The sequence below is a fragment of the Dermacentor andersoni genome, chromosome 10, assembly GCF_023375885.2.
Source record: "Dermacentor andersoni chromosome 10, qqDerAnde1_hic_scaffold, whole genome shotgun sequence".
In the NCBI taxonomy this organism is placed as follows: Eukaryota; Metazoa; Arthropoda; class Arachnida; order Ixodida; family Ixodidae; genus Dermacentor; species Dermacentor andersoni.
In genome coordinates, this window is record NC_092823.1 from 40,580,443 (window position 1) to 40,600,563 (window position 20,121).

The 20,121-nt window shown below is 43.9% G+C and overlaps 1 protein-coding gene across 1 annotated transcript in view; it reads left to right on the plus strand.

Moving 5' to 3' along the window:
• Positions 1-20,121, plus strand: part of Top3beta (DNA topoisomerase 3-beta) — a 44,587-nt gene that overhangs the window by 2,806 nt on the left and 21,660 nt on the right. Inside the window, exons 4-9 of the mRNA XM_050168911.3 lie at positions 323-490; positions 3,862-3,996; positions 8,028-8,140; positions 12,021-12,221; positions 13,992-14,075; positions 15,506-15,626. Of these exons, the coding sequence (XP_050024868.1) occupies positions 323-490; positions 3,862-3,996; positions 8,028-8,140; positions 12,021-12,221; positions 13,992-14,075; positions 15,506-15,626 (822 nt within the window). The remainder of the gene's footprint in view (positions 1-322; positions 491-3,861; positions 3,997-8,027; positions 8,141-12,020; positions 12,222-13,991; positions 14,076-15,505; positions 15,627-20,121) is intronic.

Genomic DNA, 20,121 nt, shown 5'->3' on the forward strand with positions numbered 1-20,121 from the left:
AATTAGAGTACCGCATGTGTTGCCTGCAGGGTGTAGCAATCTGTTGAGAGTCCACACAGTCTTGGGTTTGCATTGAATCCAAATTCTGCCGGGACCCGAACACTCCCAGGGCAAAGGCCAGTATCCGGGCGGCTGTCCATAGAACAGTACCCACACATGGTGTGAGCAATGCCGTCTACGGGAACACCGTCAAAGGAGCATTTCCGAAAGTGCTTCCATTTTGCCAGTACATCCACAGCGCAGGTGGCATTAGCTTGTGCCCGGTGTATGAGGATTTGCACTTGGCGTGGGAGTGTAATCTTTGTGTGCGCTCGTTTTGCAGTACATTTTCCGAGCTCGGTTCAGTGCCATTACCGAGAAGGACATCAAAGCGGCCATGAACCAGCTGGTGGAGCCCAATGAAAATGAAGCCAGGTCCGTGGATGCTCGACAGGAGCTGGATCTTCGCATTGGCTGTGCATTCACTCGTTTCCAGACGAAATATTTCCAGGTAAACGCACCCTACTATACTCATTGTTTAAAAGGGCTGCAGATAAATATTTTAATGTTAGTGTTTCATGTGCGTATTATGTGTAGTAACATAAGTTCTTCATTCTGCCGTATCGATTGTTAACTAATCTTGACCTAGGAACTATGTGTTCTAGAAGAGTTGACTGTTGGGCTAGTTGGTCGTCCATATTTGAAGTAGTAACTTAGCGCGATAAAGACATGGAAACAAGAAGAATAGAGATAGGTGTGTAAGTGAGCCTTCTATCACATTACTAGATGCCGAATTTAACTTCTTGTGCAACTGCCTTTGATGTGCATGTACGTGTTTTTCTTCTGATTGGTGGGCACATGTGTGACAAGAGGCTATATATGTACTACCCATCTTCCATTAAACAGTTGCGAGTAGCGCTTGTCCTTGTCCGCCTTTCTTGTTTCCGTGTCTTTATTGCGCTAAGTGACTACTTCAAATGGGAACTATGAATTGTAATAGTTTATTGTGTCAATATTTGCATTGAGGTACAGTGCTCACAAAATGAAACGTGACAGGGAGCATTTAGTAGAGCCCTGCATATGTGCAAAGTATTCGAAAGGACCATGTCATGTCAATAGGAATCTGGTCACCAACGGTGACGTGGACTCCGACCTAAATGTAAGCTCCGAAATTACGTCCATGTGATATTAACTGCAGCGGGTAGAAACGAAAGTATGCGCATTAGTTAGCCCTAAATTGACATGTTTCATTCCGTGAGCACTGTACATACACTGGTTACCATTGCCATATAGTAGCACTAAAACACTTTATTATGATTATTATTTTATAGCCGAAGATTTACATCTTTTGTCAGATATCAAGGAAATTATTATAATGCACCCTGTTAGATTGAGCTAGATGTTCTAAACACACAGATAACAGTCACGCATGTGCTACGGCCATCTACTATGGCATCAAAGTACCAACTCATTGAACGGATTTTGCTGTTGTAGTATACAGTCAAAACCTGCGAGTACGAAATTATTGTGACAATTAAATATTTTCGTATCTCTGGCAATCGCCCATAGGATTCAATGAATTTGGTTCCTCTTGACAACGAAATGTCGCTGTACTACAATCCTGAATCAACGAAATTTGCCGGAATGTAACCCCGCTTATTACCTACTCGTACAAGGCTAGCAGGCTCCAAAATGTGCTCAAATGCGATTGCTTTTCACTAAAATTTCATAAAATGCCACCACATTACACTTGCATGGGCGCCGCCATTTTGGTTTACAAAAACAACCCAGCACCGGAAGCAATCGCGCCAGAAACATATCATGGCCGCCATCTTGTTTGTTGATCGCCCGTTTGGAGGAGCAGCATGTTGCTACCAACATGTGGCAACGGGTTTTGTTCACCAAGTGCAGTGCGTAATGTGTGCCTTAGCAAGAAAAATGCAGCAAGAACAAGGAAATCCACGTCGCACCGACATGGAATTATTTATGGCGCTTGAGATGGTGGTTGCAGCATGGAGTGCCATGCATCTCGCCATGATTGAGCGATCGTCTGGAAGTACACATTCCTTGCTTCAAGAATGCCGATTTTGGTTCCACCCAACAGGCATTGTGTGCAGATTCGGCGCTAAACGTAGACTCGAGCAAACAGGCCGTAACCTTGATCGATTGCATCCGGGTGTACCAGATACAATCACTTTTGAGCTCAACACCGGACGTGTCAGCGCCTACGGGCGACAGCATGCGCTGGACAAATGCTGCTGCATGTCTGGAGCACTGCGTCCGGTGTCGAGTTGCTCAAAATCTCGCAAAAGTGATTGTATCTCCGAGAGCGATTGAATGAGAATACTGCTCCACGGCAGTGCTGCCCAGTGCTGATTGACACATGCGAAGCACTTTGTACTATCAGCAGTGCGGTTCTATATCCTCGCAAGTGCGCCAAACTTGGCTAATGGAATTTTGACAAAGTTTCGTTCTGTGACGCATTACGTATCTGTGCTATCTCTCTTCGGAACAACGAAATTATTGCGGAAGCGAATTTTTTCGTGTTGCCCGCCGATTTCATTATTGTGAGGTTCAACTGCATATTCTAGTGCAGTCTGGTTTAAAATTGAGATTTCAAGCTTCTAATCACCTTTAGAAACTTTTATTTTTTTAGCTGTCAGTTGTCAAAGGAATATCTGACCGCTTCGTTTGTAGGCTGTGGCACAAGGATACGTTTTGGTGTTGGTTTGGCCTGTTGGCACTTATGAGCTCCCACAAATTTTAGGATGCCTGTTTTGGCTCAGTGTGATCTTTTCCGTTTAACGATTGCCATTAGACAATCTTAGAGGTACGCCAAAGGTATATGTTAAGTTGAGCTAAAGGGATTGATTAGTGCTGTGAGTTGTCCGAAGCTATACATTTACTGAGTGGGGAGCTTTGTTGTAAACTTGGAACAGGACTGGTGCTGCTGCTGTGAACATACAGCACTGGCTACCCTGACATAGCCCGGCCAGTTTGTAATTGGTAAATTTAGTCAGCCATGAACAATGAATAACATTAGTTGCATTATTTCGTAAAAGAGAATGCTGTTTGATCCATTCTTATGGATCTGTGTATTAGAAAATTCACAGGTGCCATCTGTTCCAACACTCTACTGGCCCTACTCATTCCAGGAGTGTAGTGACATCCATGTACAGGCCTCTGACTTAAACAGGCTGTAGTGCCAGGCAAAGCACGACGTCCAAGATAGCTGTCAGTTGCGTTTGTTGCAGGCAAAAAAAAAAAAGAAAAGCAAGATGCACAAAAAGCAAAAGCGGTGAACATACTTGTGCCACCCCCTCGTGGCAGTTCAAAATGGCATATATCAGAGAGGTGCCTGCTTCAAGCAAGTTTATTGAGATGAGTCCCTGGAGCAGGCAAAATCAGCAGCAGCTAAGTCGCTGGAATGTAACTGTTATCTAAAAACATTGTCTACTATTCTAAGTCTTGTCTTTACTGTTCTAAGTTTACTGCTGCTTGTGTGTTCCATCTAAAGGTAAATTACCATTGGGTATTACCATTGGTATTACCATTAATAAACTACTTATGTATCCCACAGAAGGAGTGTGCATGTGTCCTTATGATTTTGTGAATGTTAAAGTTCACAGGCTGGCAGGCATAAATCCGAGAGCATAGAACGATCTCTAGTTTGCGTTTTGCATTAATTCAATATACAGTGAAACACCTTTACAATGAAGTGATTGGGGCCACTTAAATCAATTGTTGTGCAGGTCGCTTTGTTGTATGTAAAGGTCATGCATCACACAGCTCACAGTATATCCGGGACAGAATTATTCCCTCGTTGTGCAGGTCACTTCATTGCAGAGACATTTGACTGTACTAATATATTCCTAATTGCAGGGGAAGTATGGAAACCTGGACAGCGCTTGCGTGTCGTTTGGCCCATGCCAGACACCGACGCTTGGCTTTTGTGTGGACCGGCATGACAAGATACAGTCGTTCAAGCCTGAACCCTACTGGTTCCTCAGTGTGCAGGTGAGCATTGCTTGCTCACTTTCCCCAACAGCTCGTGCAGGTCTTTAAAGAAAAAGTTTCAGAAATGAAAAGGATGCTTTGCCACATGTGTGCCAGTCTGAGCAAGTGATACACCAAAGCGAAGTCGTATGACCACATTCTCGTACTGTGTGTTGGAACCACTAATTGTCTGTTTGCTGACTCCTGTTAGTGATGGTTCGTCACTGACGATGCCTGTGCTTATTTTCACTTAAGCCTTGGTCATACGGCTGCTCCCACGGAGACGACGTTAGTGGCTGCTCTTTGTCGCCACGGCTATACAGGCTGCTAGCTAACATCCAATGTGGAGCCGGCAAAACAAGATGCAATAAACAAAAATTAAGGTTTGCCGGCTGAAAAAAACCACACAAAGAAGGTGTTATCTATTCGTTGGAGGTATATGCAAGGCAACTTCTATTTTGTAACCCTTGATAATTACGTTCCACAGAGAAATTTCGGCACTGATGCAGGTTGCATTGCTGACTGATACTGAGCACGCCTCCGCATGTCATTCTTCAGCGGTGCACGAAAACAGCGGCGAAACTCCCTTCGATGGCTTTAAATTTTAAAGTTAAACTGAAGCTGTGAAAAATCGTGAATTCAAATAGCTTATCTTGCCATGGCAATCCTGTGGTGATGTGTTTTCTGTAATGCTTTGACACACTGAAGTCTTGAACATACCTAAAGAAACAGTGCTGAGTTATGCTGATACGTTCTCGCCAAAGCATGGCGGCAAGAAGTTAAAAACCGTTCTTTGCATTCTTTGCATGTGCAGTGTGATTGTGCTGCTTTTTTCGCGTACGTTCAAACCTCATTATAACGAAATTGGATGTGACGAAGTAAGTGGAATTCTTGAAATCCCTGTAGAGACTTATAGTGCAATACATGCAATAATGGATATAACAAAGTAATTCTGGCTCTTCCTTGAGCTTCGTTATGACAAGGTTTGAGTGTGTTCCACAGTTTTCCTTTATTTTTTATCATTTATTTGTACAACACCACCAGCGTTTGGCCTGTCCAAACTGAAAAGGCGACGCATTGCAAAATTAAACAGGAAAGAAATTCAGCACACAAATATTAAGGGCTATACAGAAGGCACGAATTGGAAAGCATATTGACAAACTAAAATGAATGAAAGTGTAAGTTTTGTGTCACACACCTTTTGTTTTTAATAGAAACACGGGATGACAGTGTAATATTGATGCTCTAGTGCTCATTAGTGAATGTGGTGGTATCTGGTACCGGTAAGCCACTGTTCTAGGTAAAAAGAGTGCTTAAATGTTTTGGTTCTAGTGCAACAAAGGGTTATTGGCACTGCATGATAATGCCCGGTTAGTCGTATTGCTTGCAGCTTCAGATATAGGTCAGGACTTACTGATGACTTGTTTTGCTGCAGAAAAAGAAACTTGAGCCGTAGAGATTTTTGTCAAGTTTCGAGTGTTGATGTGCCTTGATCAGTAATTGAGTTGCTAAAGGAATCACTTGTGCAGAATACTTAAAGGCGCACTGACACTAAAATTCTCACTTGAAATAAATGGTATATTCTATTGCTGAAAGCTCATAGGTATCATCTGGAAAGTGTCAATAACCCATTCAGCTGATAACAAAATTTAAATTTGAAGTTTGTGCAAGCGACAGATCTGAAAGTGCAGCACCTATCGATTAAGTCATCTGTATATGTTCTATTTGTAAACAGTATTACGTAATGAGTTTTGGTTGACTTGCAACGTAAGGTTATTCGATTCAGCCAAGTTTCTCTGCACCTTCTGCACCTATTCACGGTGCACTGCACCTAGACCCTCGATTCCCCGAGGTGCAGCAGTGCACCCTGCACCCCCGTGCTTGATTGAACGGCGTGCAAGGCAAGGTGCCGCCACGGTGCACTGCACCCTTGAACCTTGCAGCGGGTGGGTGCAGCCCGGCACCCCCTGCACTTTTTCGTTTGAGGTGCCGTGCACAATTTTCTGAATCGAACAAACCTGTAATTGGCTTGTCTTGCCGTTCGGAAGGCGTTTCAGCACTGTTTGCATTGGGTGACTAGCACTCGCCGCACACGGAGCATACATGCAAACTTCTTACCGCTTATGGATTACCAGGTTACCGGTGCCATGGCCGGCACTAGCAAAGCTGGTGGCAACACCTTATGATCATTTTTCCACCTAAAGTGCATTCAAAAAAAGTTTTTTTGTCAAGTCTGCTATTGTGCAAGGGAATTATCAAAAAGTATGGTATGTTAACGATCATGTCACTATAAACGCTTTACACCAGCAGTTAGGTAGAATATGTAATATACAGTATTAGTTTTACATGCTGTCTGCTTAGACACTGCATCACTAGATGTCACTGCCAGTGTTGTTCTTTCCGTGAACCTTTTCACTTACCCAGTAAACCGCAAGCTGTATGATGTTTGCAGGCGCACTAAAACTCTCTTTTGCTGGGATCATATTGCATAGTGGACTTCTGCCCAATGAAGCATTACAATGGTGTAGCTATGCACAGGTTTCGCACCAAACTAGCGCCAATCTAGCAAGCAAAATAGGAGCACAGATGGCACAGTAGATGGTGCGCCAGCGAGCACCACAGGTCTGCGCACTCACTTGATCATCGCTGTTTCCAAGCGTACCTCTTACGTCACGGGTGCTTTCTTAAAGTTGAAACTGGGAGTGGTCGTAATGTACGAGCGTATAACTAAGCAATCGTCATGTGCTGGAGCCAATGCGAATTTTGCCATAATTATTAGGTCAGTAGCTACTGATTGAGTGCAAGAAACAGAACCCTAAAGATTTTGTGTAAATGAATGAACTGAATGAATTCAACACCCTTTTGTTGTGGCTCCGTTATCACAATTACTGTATGTACTCGAATCCAGGCCATCCTCGATTCTAAGCCGACCCCTAAATGTCCAAAGCCAGAAAAAAAAAATGTACCTCCAACATAGGGCGAACAAAAATGACAGTGTTCATGACAGTGTTCATAAAATGAAAACATCATTTATTCAGTATGAACATACCGAGCCCACTCTATGTTATCATAGCTGCTATCCTCGTCGCTATCTTTCTTATCGCTGTCATTTCCTTGTTGCGGCATACGGAAAAGGCGTCTCCCATTGTCCCCTCCAATGACGGACGTTTTTCTCATTGAGATGCTGAAGTACCGCCCGGCTTGAACGGGCCTCTGCAGCTAGCACAACTTTTCATTCGAAAGCGGCAGCATAGTGGCATCGCCTGTTTGGTGCCATTAGGATAATGCCATGCCCTGCATTGATACGACTCAGGTCAAAATGGTGATGTCACCCGTATACTTGTTGGCTACTGGCTTGGCTAGTAGTGGATGCGATACTGACTTTTCTAGATGGCGCTAGCTATGCACCGTACTTATCATGTTCAATTAAAAACTGGTGCACTATTTAAAATCCTCTAATCTAAGCCGACCCTAGAGTTTGGTATATGATTACTTGAAAAAAAAGAACTATGGGCCTAAATTGCAATAAATATAGTAAATGTTACACGAAAGCTATCGTAGACTAAATGTGGGCATCAATGTGCTTTCACGCATTTATTTTTGTTGAATGAAAATAAAAAGAAAGACTCACCTATAACAGTGACAGCAACTTCTTTTCGCATAAGAATGATAAAAAGTAAGAAGTGTCATCACAGGCCCCAAAAAATCTAGGGTGGAGTTAAGTAGGAGAGTAAATCAAGTCCACATATACTAGTACTAGGCACACTGTAACATCTATATAGGGCCACGACACAAAGGCTTATAATGAGTTCTGAAAATACACACAAGACCACGTTGCGGTCCAAGGTGAACCAGCGAACAGAGGAAGAAAATACACAGATGACATAATATACACCGAGAGACACAACTGTCAAAATCGGGCTTCGTCACACAAAGATGTGCGTTACACACTTATGTGACTAAAAGTGCACATAAATGAAGTTATTGCATGCCATATTAACGTTATTGAAACTGAGTGAAAAGTGATCATCTGTGCCTATTCTTACCTGCAGGTCAAACTGACTAACGAGCAAACCATGACACTGGACTGGGAACGGGGCAGGATATTTGACCGTGAGGTGGCCATGGTGTTCCTGTCCCAGACCTCCAACATCAAGGAAGCTGAGTAGGGCATCAACTTGTTTCTAGCTTTGACAGCTCTCACCGGGTGCACCAGGATGACAGCAGTATGGATTAGAGAGCAAACGGGAGTAGCTGGGGATCTTGTTGAGATCTACAGGAAGAGACGAAGTTAGGCAGATGACTGGTAGTCTGTTATAGTTAGAGCTTTTTTGTTATAGTTTCGAAGGAAGGGAAACACAGTTGAGGATGGGATAAAACTAGTTAGTTGAATAAAATTATGAAATTTGCAGACATAAGTTGGTGTCTATATTGTCCAATGTTCGACGAAAACTCGCCAGGTGAGGGTGATGTGTGGTCAAAATAAAACGAGCACTCTCTTAAGGTTGAAAGAAAACGAACACATTATTGACGTGTTGGGACCGTTATGGGGTCCTTGTTTACAGTGAAGAGGAGCGCGACAGGGTCTGACTATTTACTAACGCTAAAGCTTCCACGTGACTCAGTTATGCAGGAGAGGCTTTGTACGTTAGAAGTAATGAAATCTGTAGACATCCTCACTTTAACTTCGATTTATTCGTGGACGTCCTATTAATGTCGTCTTCCTTACGCATTCTTGTCCCACAGTCTTCTATATTTTTAATTTTTTTTGCTTGAAGTGTGATGAATGTGCCAATGCAAATTTCAAGTCAAAAAGGTATATGTGCACAGGGAAAGACATTCTAATAAAAATTAATGACACTAGATTGCTAATTTTTATCCCGAATGCCACACTGTTACGTATAAAGCCAGCTCTGGTATACTTGTTGACTATTTCAGTTAAAGCTGAGACCATATGGCGCGTACATTTTTGGTTCAACACTGTGTCAAAAGTGCTTATCGTTGCACCAAAGCGGTTTTTTGCCTGCGTCAGGATCTGCACCGAAAGGTCAAATGGCTGTTCAATCACTGAACTTATAGTTCCCAGCATAATTAAAATTTCACTTTCATTGTTTGTGGGCACAATTTGAGTAAAAAATTTGTTTCAACAATTGGCCCAGGCAATAGTGGCTAGACAGCATAAAAAGTAAGGAATGAAGTTTCGCAAGCATTTTTTAAAAAATTTGGCTAATAATAGCTATGTTACATGCCATTAAATATAGCCTTCAAATTCTGGCAACCATGTGGCAGATAAAGTAGCAAAATAAAGAATTGGTGAAATTAAAAGAAAAAAAATCTTGCAATACAGGCAACATCCGATTTTTCAGACGCCCTAGGGGCCACGAAAACGTCCGAAAATTCGGGCAGTCTGAAAACAATGAATGCATGCCTTTTACTGTGTCCAAGGGCTCAAATTGCCACAGGCACATCCGAAATAGCTCTGCAGGCCTGCCAGTACACTTATTAGGCATATCGGTGCTCGTATTAGGTCAGGAAATGACTGGTGCATGCGTGTATAATTAAGAAATACAGACTGTGTTCCATGACTCTTCTCACTCTTGGTATGCTTCAATGCTATAACGCAATACATCGCTTACACTTCGCTGCATAATACTGCCGTATCCAGATGAAGCTGACTTTCGAGAACCGGCATTATGCAACCTGTCCTGCTTTCCGAGCTTCAAAGCCATTGGCAAGGATTACAAAGGTGGAATCGGCGTCATTGCTCACAGCGGCAAATTCTTTCAATGAGGAAAACGGCACCAAAAGCAAGAAACTTGGTAGTGAACGTCGAAGCAGCTAGGCCTAGTGTTGCCGCAGTGGTGGCTACGGCTGCCAGCGGATTTGTGTGAAAGAGTGCTGGTTTGAGATGGCAAGATATCAACAATGGCAGTGGTGGTGACTTTGAGTAATGGCGTTTCTGACCAGCTGCCATGGCAAAAAGTCTGGAAAATCAGACGGCGAAGGGCTCTTGCATTTGAAATTTCAGACATTCTTACTCATTGGCTCTACCGGGTATGTGGCGGTGCCACGTAGGTATCCAAATTATCGAGCATGTCCGAAAAAATCAGGTGCCCAGAAAATTTGTCATTGGCTGCATATGATAGAGTACACATTAAGCTTCTTGATGCAAAAAGAATTTTAGTTCTATCTGCTGTTAGTGTGGAGATATTGAGGCCTCAATACTGGAAGGAATCAAAAATTAATTCAACTAAACTTGTCGTTAGGCTAAAGAAGAGACGGACAAGGCTGTATACCATAAGCACTCCATGAGCGCTTATGCTGTTCAGTGTTAACTAAGTCATTCTTGCGCTCTTTTAAATTTACTTTACATCAAAAACTTGTGTTTAAAGAAAAGTACAAAAAACAAGCACCATAATTTATTAAATCTTCTGAAATGTTATGCACATATTTACAAAGTTATATTTTTATAACTACCAGGTATATAGTCCAATTGCCTGTCTGTGTTCAACTGCTAGCTTAGCAAATCAATTTGACGATTGTGAAGCACGTCCTGTGACATCAATCAAAGTGGAGCATCAAAGCTATCTGGGTCGAGAGTTTTTAGTGATGCCTTTTCCAATCCTATTCCTTCTCGCACATCGTCGGTGGTCAGAGCGATGCTCTGCTCGCATGATCAATGGGATCAGCTGGTCATATAAGCAGTGCGTGGTGGCTTTATGCTCACACGTGCCCATTGTTGGAGGTGGCCTGGTCCACCGCATGCTAGGAGGGAAGGGGGTTGGGCAGGTGAGCATGTGGTAACGTCATCGAGCATGCCTTAGAAATGGGAAAGCTTTCCTGCTATTTTTCAGCCGTGCTGCTCTATTGCTTCAGCTTAGTCTTAGCTCCCAGATCATGTTTCCTTGTCATTAGACTGTTTTAGCATGTCCAGTATTTGGGTAAATGCAGGCATACTGGGCACTGTTACCGGAGGGGTGGAGGCAGAAACGTGAGTGCCTTGCACGGTGCAGCCACCTGGTAGAGCAGAGCTCAACCAGACAGACACGGCTAATGTTGCAGTAACCAACTGTATTCTACTTTGCTGCTGGTGTAAATTTTCTCCAGTGGCGTAACTGTGTTGCTGCTAAAAGTTTACGCCCGCAGCAAAGTAGGATACAGTTGGTCACTGTAAAATTAGCTGCGTTTGTCTGGTTGAGCTCCACACCACCAGGTGGCTGCAACATTGGAATGCATTATGTAACCGTGCAAACGACAAAAGACGGAGAAGGAAACACACAGGACAAGCGCAGATGTGTGTTTCCTTCTCTGTCTGTTGTCGTTTAGGCGGTTACATGATGCATTCCAATATCGACCACCAACTAGCCTGCCTCACCCTGGTAAATAGGCTGGAACATGCAGGCCACTCATGTTTACACCTGTGCCCCACCAGTTAAACGCCCAGTTCACCCAAATACCGGCCAAGCTAAACTCTATTTTTACAGCACATGGCATTATGGCCGTTTGTGACACATTGAACCTTCGCCTTTGGCTCGGATTTGTCCATAAGCAATCCATGGAAGCCAGAAATTTTGTTTGAAATAACCGCTGTGCTGTTTTTGGATTTTGAATTCATTGGAGGCTTTTGCTATTCACATACATAGGACATTGTTGCAACCAGCAGGGCAATTTGAATTATAACATTTTAAATTATCGGCATTCCATTGGAGCTGTAGATTTCGAAAATAGTACTTCCAAATTCATGATTTCTTGGTCTACAAGACCATTGTCCTCCCTTAAATGTAGACCTCTGCAGGCAGCTGGATTCACTTTTTCGTTTCTGTATATGTCGCAGTGTTTAGGAACTAACTGGATTATGACAGTGTGGCCAGCGATCTTTGTTATACACCACGACACCCACATGCCTCATAGCATTAACCAAAAGTGTTCACCAATAACCAACCTCACAGTACACCTCATCAGGTCTGCTATAAAGCTATTGCTTGCCTTTGACAATCATTCTCTGATGTTTTCTGCTCCATTGTTTTTTTCTCGCTTTCTTGCAGGTTAACAGATGTCACCCAAAAAGAGAAGAGCAAACCTCGCCCCGTGGCCCTCAACACGGTGGAGCTGATGCGCATTGCGAGCTCCGGCTTGGGCATGGGACCGCACCACGCCATGCAGATTGCGGAGCGTCTCTACACCCAAGGTTACATCAGCTATCCGCGAACGGAGACCACCCAATACCCTGAAAACTTTGACCTCAGGTAGGGTCCAGCTGACTTGTCTTGGGATTCCTTAAAGACTAGGGCTTTCGTAGCAAATTTTCAACCTTGACAAGCTGCAAAATTTCTGATGATATGTTCGGCTGGTCCCTTTCAAGCTTCTAGAGTGTCTCACAAGGCAGTTTACATTTGGCAAGTCGAAATCGAGCACTCGGAACATACTTGCGTGGAACATTCAGAGCATCATGCTCCAGCTTGGGGTACTTAGAGGTGCTCTCGCCTTCGAGCTAGAAGCATGACTGAGATCCGGCAGAAGTCTGATTACCTTATTTACTCAATTCTGGCGTGCTTTCCGTGACCTAAAAAAAAGAAAGGTCCTTTTCAGTACCGTGCACCTCATTCTTCCATACAGAAATAAAACTTTCTCTCTTTTGTAAAAACAAAGGTTTACTCTCAACTCTCAACACTAAAGTTGCGACAAAAGAAAAAACATCACAGTTTCGCCCGAAAGGCGAAGCATCGGTTGCGGTAGCAAATTAGTAGAAACGTCGCAGTTTCGCCCGAAAGGCGAAGCATCGATTGCGATAGCAAATTAGTAGACAGCTATGTGAAAAGTAAGGATAGTAGCTTTAATGGCCGCATAAGCTTTTAAATATTCGCTTACTAACTAAACTAACAAGCATGGTGTCACGTACGCACAAGCAAACATGAACACGTCTTACTCGATGACCGCGGAAACTCTTTATCAAAACGCTGGAGTGAGGAAGTGCGGTAGCAGGAGTGAGCGAATTGACCTTTCTGCGGCTTCTCGCTTCAACGCGAACTAAGCGACGACAACACGGCATGGTGCGTCTAAATGCATAGGCTTGGTCTCCATCGCAGATCGCTTTCAAGATAAAGGCCGCGTGGCCATGTCGTATGCAGCAGCTGCCAGAGTAGAACGCCTCTCCTGTTTGAGCCAATCCCGCACGCAAGTTTTGGGAACTCTGAATGCCTGTGATGCAGCCTGATTTCCATCCGTCTTCGCACACGTGATCATTTTCCTTTTAATTGCGGCGTCATGATGAACTCTGCATGGTTTCTCAGTCGGTACTTCCATGCTGATAGAGCAAACCACGGAGCAAGCCAGGCTCGAAGCACGTACGAGGTGGCCGTTTTGAAATGCCGATGGTGATATGGTAATGCAGGTTTAGGGTCATACTCAATTCTAATGCTCACGCAGTTTTTCGACCCGTTTTATCAGAAAAAAAGTGCGCTTTATATTTGAGTAAATATGGTAGGCGAATATTGTGGTAAAGCTGCCGCAGTGGTGGCTGCTCTTTTTAATTGCGTGCCCTTTGCACATTTATTTATTTACATGGGATCTAGTGGCTAGAAAATGCATCGTACTATCGCAGTTTGGCGATTTACTGAATGTTGGTGCCGAAACTGTGTTTTCTGGGAGCGTAAAACCGGTAATAAGTAAGCGTAACTCAAACGGGTAATTTTTTATCTTCCCAGCTGCGAACACTGGCACCTTGAAATCATACGTAACAGAATCGTATCAATGAGGGTCTACTGTATGCAACTCTGTTTCCCAGAGTCTTCTCACTCAATGGCCTTGAGGGTAACACAAATAAAAAATAAATAAATGAATACAGATACATAATTATAGATATTATAGGTCAACATTATAGGTAAACAAAACGTCCTGTGCAGGCTTTGCGATTGTGTTCATTTGCTGGTTCACTGCAGCACTGGTGGAAATGAGCAAAAGTTGGTAGAAAAAGTTGGTGATCTTTAGCTGCACATTTTACTCTTTCTTTGCACCAGGGGCACGCTGCATCAGCTCCAGAGGGTGCCAGATCTCAGCGCAGATGTGCAGGACCTTCTCTCCAAGGGGATTAACAAACCAAAGTGAGAACCTAATGTTTGCTTATTTGTGTTTTGGCAGTTTGGTTGTTGTCTCCTAGTCCTTGCTTTGGCTTGTTGGTCTTCGTACTTGTCATTCTCTACGTAACCCGGCTGCTTTTGGGAAGGGGCCAAGTGACCCTGTGCGCTTGATTTAGAAATTTAATTTAGAATGATAATGTTGCATGTTGGGAGGAATTTGACACATGGCTGCAAAGGGTTAAGGACTCAGACTTGCCCTGAATGATTTTCAATGGGCATGGTCTGTCTTGTAATCTTCTCTTCGTTTGTCGTGTTTATTTAAATTTCTTTCTTTCTTTTTTGCTCGAACTGTGTTTAGTCTCAAATTGCATAAAACTGTTCCAGCCAACATCTGTTAATTCGACCCTAGCGAGACCGACAAAATTGATTGAATTATCCGGGGAGTTGTATTTAATACAATCCACAAGAAACATAAAAACAAACTGCCAATTCGTGTGGCAGTATTTGCCCAAGTCTAACACGCCCCCGAATCAAACTTACGCCCTCTTTTTAGGCGTGCAAAGTACAAAACTAATGTAGAAATGACGTTAAAGCTCCTGAACAAGATAGAAAGCCAACACACACCCAAAATATTAGCAAAAGAAAAGTGCAAGGGTGGTGGTTGCCCGAGAATGGTCGGTTTCCAAGTTCGCTGCATTGTTTTTAAAGTGAGCTTTGCAGCAGTACAATAGTCTTATGCGGTAAGGCATACGAATCCCAAAAAGGTTGTTTTGGTTTCGTATCCGATTACACCACGCAGGCAAACTTTGGCCCAATTTTCTTTTCTTCAAAAAAAAAAAAGAAAGGTGTTTTAGAATCGGGAAACTATCGTAATCAGACATTGTGAGCTGCGATTATTGCTTGAAAATCTTCCAGGCCAAAAATAGGTGTTTTCAACGGGAGATTGTTGTGTGTTCAACACAATCACTGTCCCCTAAGCTCTGCCGAGACAGTCATTGCCACTAAAATTGTAGCTATTTAGGTGATCACATGGCCAAGTGTGTGCATACTAACTTGCCAATTTCAAATTATCCAGTGAACGCCAATTTTAGAATCTAAATAAAAGTTTGGGCCCCTAGAATTGCAGAAGTGCTCATTAGGACCTTCGGTCAGGCCGGAAATTAACGGAAGTCTAGCGTATATTGAGTGACACGCTATATTGATGAAAGTTCTTATATCATGCCAGTTGGTACAAAATTTCAAGATGCCAACTGTGTGAAAACTGTGAAAGCAGACAAGCACAGAGCAATACCAGACACACTGGCACAGTGCACATTTAATTTGTGTCTCGTGCCTGGTCCTTGTCCCTTCGTGTAGTTAACTTTTTAAAGTCACGTCTTCTTTTTCTTTTGCAAGTTGGGTCTGAGTGCGTTTGATGGTACATAGATTCTCTTTGTGTGTCACGTGTCCCACAGAAAGGGCCATGACGCCGGCGACCACCCTCCGATTACACCAACCAGAGATGCGTCGCGGAGTGAGTTGGACGGGGATGCGTGGAAGCTGTACGACTACATTGCAAGGCACTTTGTAGCTACGGTCAGTATCATTGCCTGCTTTATTCGTGAACGCTGAGAACTACACTTTATATGGTAAAAAGTTAGTCTGATATCGGTGTTGTGCCATTTTCAAACTCTCTCTAGTGCATCGTGGCACATGAATGACGACAGTTGGCTGCTTTTAGTGTCTGCTGTTATAATTGCACTTTCCGTGTGTAGCGTAACTCAAACATAATGAGTATAAAGAGGGTGCAATTAGCTGCTGAACTTTTTTGGGGGCAGATTTGTGTTTACAGAAAGAAAATAAAGGTAATCACAACAAAAAACATAATCATTTATAGCTAGCAATGGATATGACTGTGCTAGATAGTATTTCATTGCTGAACTTCTGGCACGCAAAGAAAAATAGAATGTGTTGTATGCAGACTGCAGAAGATTACCTGCATCGTTTTTTATGCAGTTGTCATGGCCTGTTTGTTTTGTCTTTCTTGTTGCTTATCAATATTGTATCTATGCATAAATATCAGGTGCTCCGTAATACAACTTCGTTGAAATTAGTGTTCGTATTTGTGTTCCATGTAGGTCTGTTTATTATTCTTTTTGGTGCACTATAATTTCAGCATCACAGCTAGAATTTGTCACGGCTCATGCATTCAGCATCACATACCTGCCAACCCTCCCGGTTGGCCTGGGAGACTCCCGATTTTTGACTGAACTTTCATATTGTACAATCACTGTCTCATATATCCCGAAAAGTGGTCTCTGTTCACGGAATAATCATTCTTGCGAAACCGGCACCGTGGAATCTACAGCCACATCGTAATCGTCAGTGTCACCAACAATGGCCACACTAGCACCATCAGTGTCATCGGCTAAGCAGCCGACGACGGTGCCTAGTAAGCCGACCAAAGCCAGAGCCAATGTAGTTCTTGCATTTCATGCAGGCTTTCCTCCATGGTGCATCTTGCTGCTGCTGCTTGTGTGTAGGATTAGTGTTGGCTAGGTCGTGTGTGTGCGGTGCTCCGTGTAAAGTTACAATCCTCGTGTGCTTGATGCTACGGTGCCATCAAAGCCCAAAAAAAGGTATTTGCAGGAGATTTTGCGATCTTATACTTCTGAATTTTCGTGCTTTTTGACATCAAGAGAAGGAGAACATTATGCATTTTGTACAACGTGTGGATGTGACGTCAGCACACGGTGGCAAAGGTGACTTGAAACTGCACATTTCCACAGCGAAGCATCAAAGCTATGTTCGCACCGCTGAGCAGCAAGACAACATAGTGAACTTTCTCCGGAACAACTGCGAGGACACTGTCATACATGTGGAGTGCCTGTTTATGGGATTCCTCGTCGAACACAACCTACCCCTTAGTGTCAGCGACCACGTTAGGCCTCTTCTACGGAAAATGTTTCCTAAATGTGACGAGGCGAAGCATCATGGATGTGGACGCCACTCTGAAATGCAACTCGGAAAAAATGCGGAGGTGGCCAATCTGAAAATTATTTCACAGACATCGCTTTGAAGTCTTCGTTTCTTTATTCAGAGTTTCCCTCAGCTGCAGCCCTGAGATTCCAATGATCTGCTGAAGATCCTCGAAGCTGAGTTTGCCGCACTACAGGCATACAGTCTTCAAGGGCACATTCTGAGTGAAGGAAGGTAGGACGTGCAGTGGTCTACGGTTGTAAAAATGAAAAGCACTGATGTAAAACATGTTTCACCGAGTTCCTAAGGTGATGCTCGATTTACTCGTGATACCGCATAGCAAGGCAGAGTGTGAGACGATTTTAGCCTGGCGCGAAAAACTAGGACTGAAATCTGCTCATCAATGTGCAGCACAACCTTCCAACACCTACTGCTAGTGAAGAGCCATCAGTCTGGACCATGTTTTGAGCAAAGCTACTCCGCCAAATTTTTGAAGTGAGCAAAGTCTGCTATTGCAAGGTCCCTGCAAAAGGACTCATTGAACACTGCCTGAAAGTTTGATCCCCCCTCACCTCCGGTCTCACTGGAAATTGAAACAGCGAATGCAACCCCCCCCCCCCCCCTCGTTGGCGTGAATAAAAGGTATTCCGATTTTTGATCTCGCCAGGTTGGCAGGTAGGGCATCATTAAAACAGCAGCGAAACAGATTAAGAACGTTTTCAAGTATTTGTTGGCTTTTGCTGCATCTCTGGACATGTCCGTGCCATTAATTCACAAGAATACTCCAGGTACAGGAGCAAGATGAATTGTTAGAGTGGGAGTGTCCTAGAAGAATACCTACCCGGCCACTTCACAAGTTAGCCTGAGTTAATTCATTATACTGTAGTCATGGGTGACTTTAATGCAAAAGTGGGGGAACAGCAGGCTCGTGAACAAGCAATTGGCAACTATGGCATGGATTCTAGGAACCCACAAGGAGAGCTGTTGGTAGAATTTGTGGAAAGGAATAAGGCGCAAATGATGAACACCTTCTTCAGGAAGCGGTGGAACAAAAGTAGACCTGGAAATGCCCTGATGGTGAAACAAGAAATTAAATTGATTTCATACTTTCTGCCGATCCCAGTAAAGTTCAGTGATCATACGTTAGTGAGGGCTAGGATGCACCTCAATTTGAATAGAGAAAGATTGAAATTGGTCAAGAAGAAACAGGCTTACCTAGTCGCATAAGGGTAAAAGCAGACTAATTCTGGTTAGCACTTGCAAACAAATATGCAGCCTTAGAACAGAGACATGAAGATGACATAGAGGCAATGAATGAAACCGTAACTAGGCTGGCTTCAGAAGCAGCAATTGAATTTGGAGGTAAGGCACCAAGGCAACTAGTAGGTAATCTCTTCCAAGTAACAGAAAACCTAATAAAGAAATGACTAAGAATGAAAGTGTCCAACTCAAGAGATAAGATAGAACTCGCGGAACTGTCAAAACTGATCAAATAAGCGAAAAAAGGTGATGGACTACCACTCGATCTAATGGAAGATGGTGGAGGCATAATGCTTGAAAAGCTGGCAGCGCTTTGTACAAACTATCGACTTAAAGGGTGCCAGAGAACTGGAAGAATGCCAACATCATACTGCAGAAGAATACGCATTTGGGCTGGCTGGTTCATGATTACGAGCAGTAAACAGCGCTAAACAACAGGACGAACAGAGGGACACAGACCACAGCACTAACAACCAAGTTTCTTTATTCTTTCAGTCAGCATATATATATATATATATATATATATATATATATATATATATATATATATATACACAGTCAAACCCGGCTATATCGAACTCGCAAAAAAACGCCTATCAGTTCGATATAGAGCATAATTCGATATAAGCCTGCTAAATAATTGGATGTCATAAAAGCACATACCATTTATAAAATCACTTTATTGAAGAAACTAGCGTAGTTTCGCATAAATTAGTCCTCCATTTTCTTCTGCTTGGGCAATTTCGCTGCCTGCGACGCACGCACTTTCCCACGTTGTCTAAGGAGTCGGAGCAGCTGAGGCCGCAACCTTCCGCATTCGCGCAGAAGCACCGGACTAATGCGAGTGCATCAATCACTTCGGAGGATGTGGGCAAAGGACAGTAGTTGCTTTCCTCAATGTGCCTACTTTCATTTGTGCTCGGTACGATGTCGGCAATGTAGTCTTCGTTTCCGGGCTCTCCCGTGGTCGCGACACCATCATCTGCACTCACAAACTCGTCCACCGTTGATTCGGATGTCCCGGAAATTTTGACAGCTCGCTCCAAACTTCAGCAACACCGGCAGCGGCTTCGCCGCATTCATTAAAATTTACAGTCATCACCGAGCATGCGGAAACCGGAACGTATGAAGAACCCCTCGTACGCGGCCGTGCGTACGCGTCGGGCGCCATGGGCACCGGGTTGCGAGTCTGGCCACTTTAGCCCTTATCGTGCCGAGAGTGCTCCGCGGAATCTTGCACGCTGCGGGAACATCCAACTTCTCATCGCGTTCGACGCAATTTATGATTTCGAGCTCCACTACGAAAGGCGAATTCTGCCGCTTCATCACGGCAACACTGCGGGAGACGGCCCACAAGGCGCAAACACGATAAACCAGGAAAGCAGCCAAACAACTCGCACTTTCGCCATCTTTCACGAAGACAGCACAAGAGCCTCTGATTGGCTGTCTGAGCGAGCGCTGAGGCGGGCCAGGATCATTTTTTGCTGGGGAGTGTCAATAGATAGTGATCTAAAGAAAGGAAGGACGCTTGATTCTGCAACCCGTGATGGAGCACGGCGAAGCGTCGTCAGGGGAGAGGGAATGGGAAGTGAAAGATGATAGAGAAAGAGGGAGGATGTGGCCTAATAGACTCCACTATGCGCGACAGGGGGAGTGTCGACGGCTCGCCCGAACAGCCCGAGGCAGCGCGGTCACGGTAGGGAGAGCGGTTGGATGTTAGTTGGATGGAGCCGCGCCGCCGGGTTTCCCCGCTACCGCGTGGGAAAGCCAACTTCTGGGGGCACTTTCCGCCGCTTGACGTTCGATATATCGGGAGTCACTGCAATATTTGTTCGATGTAAGCGTAATTTTT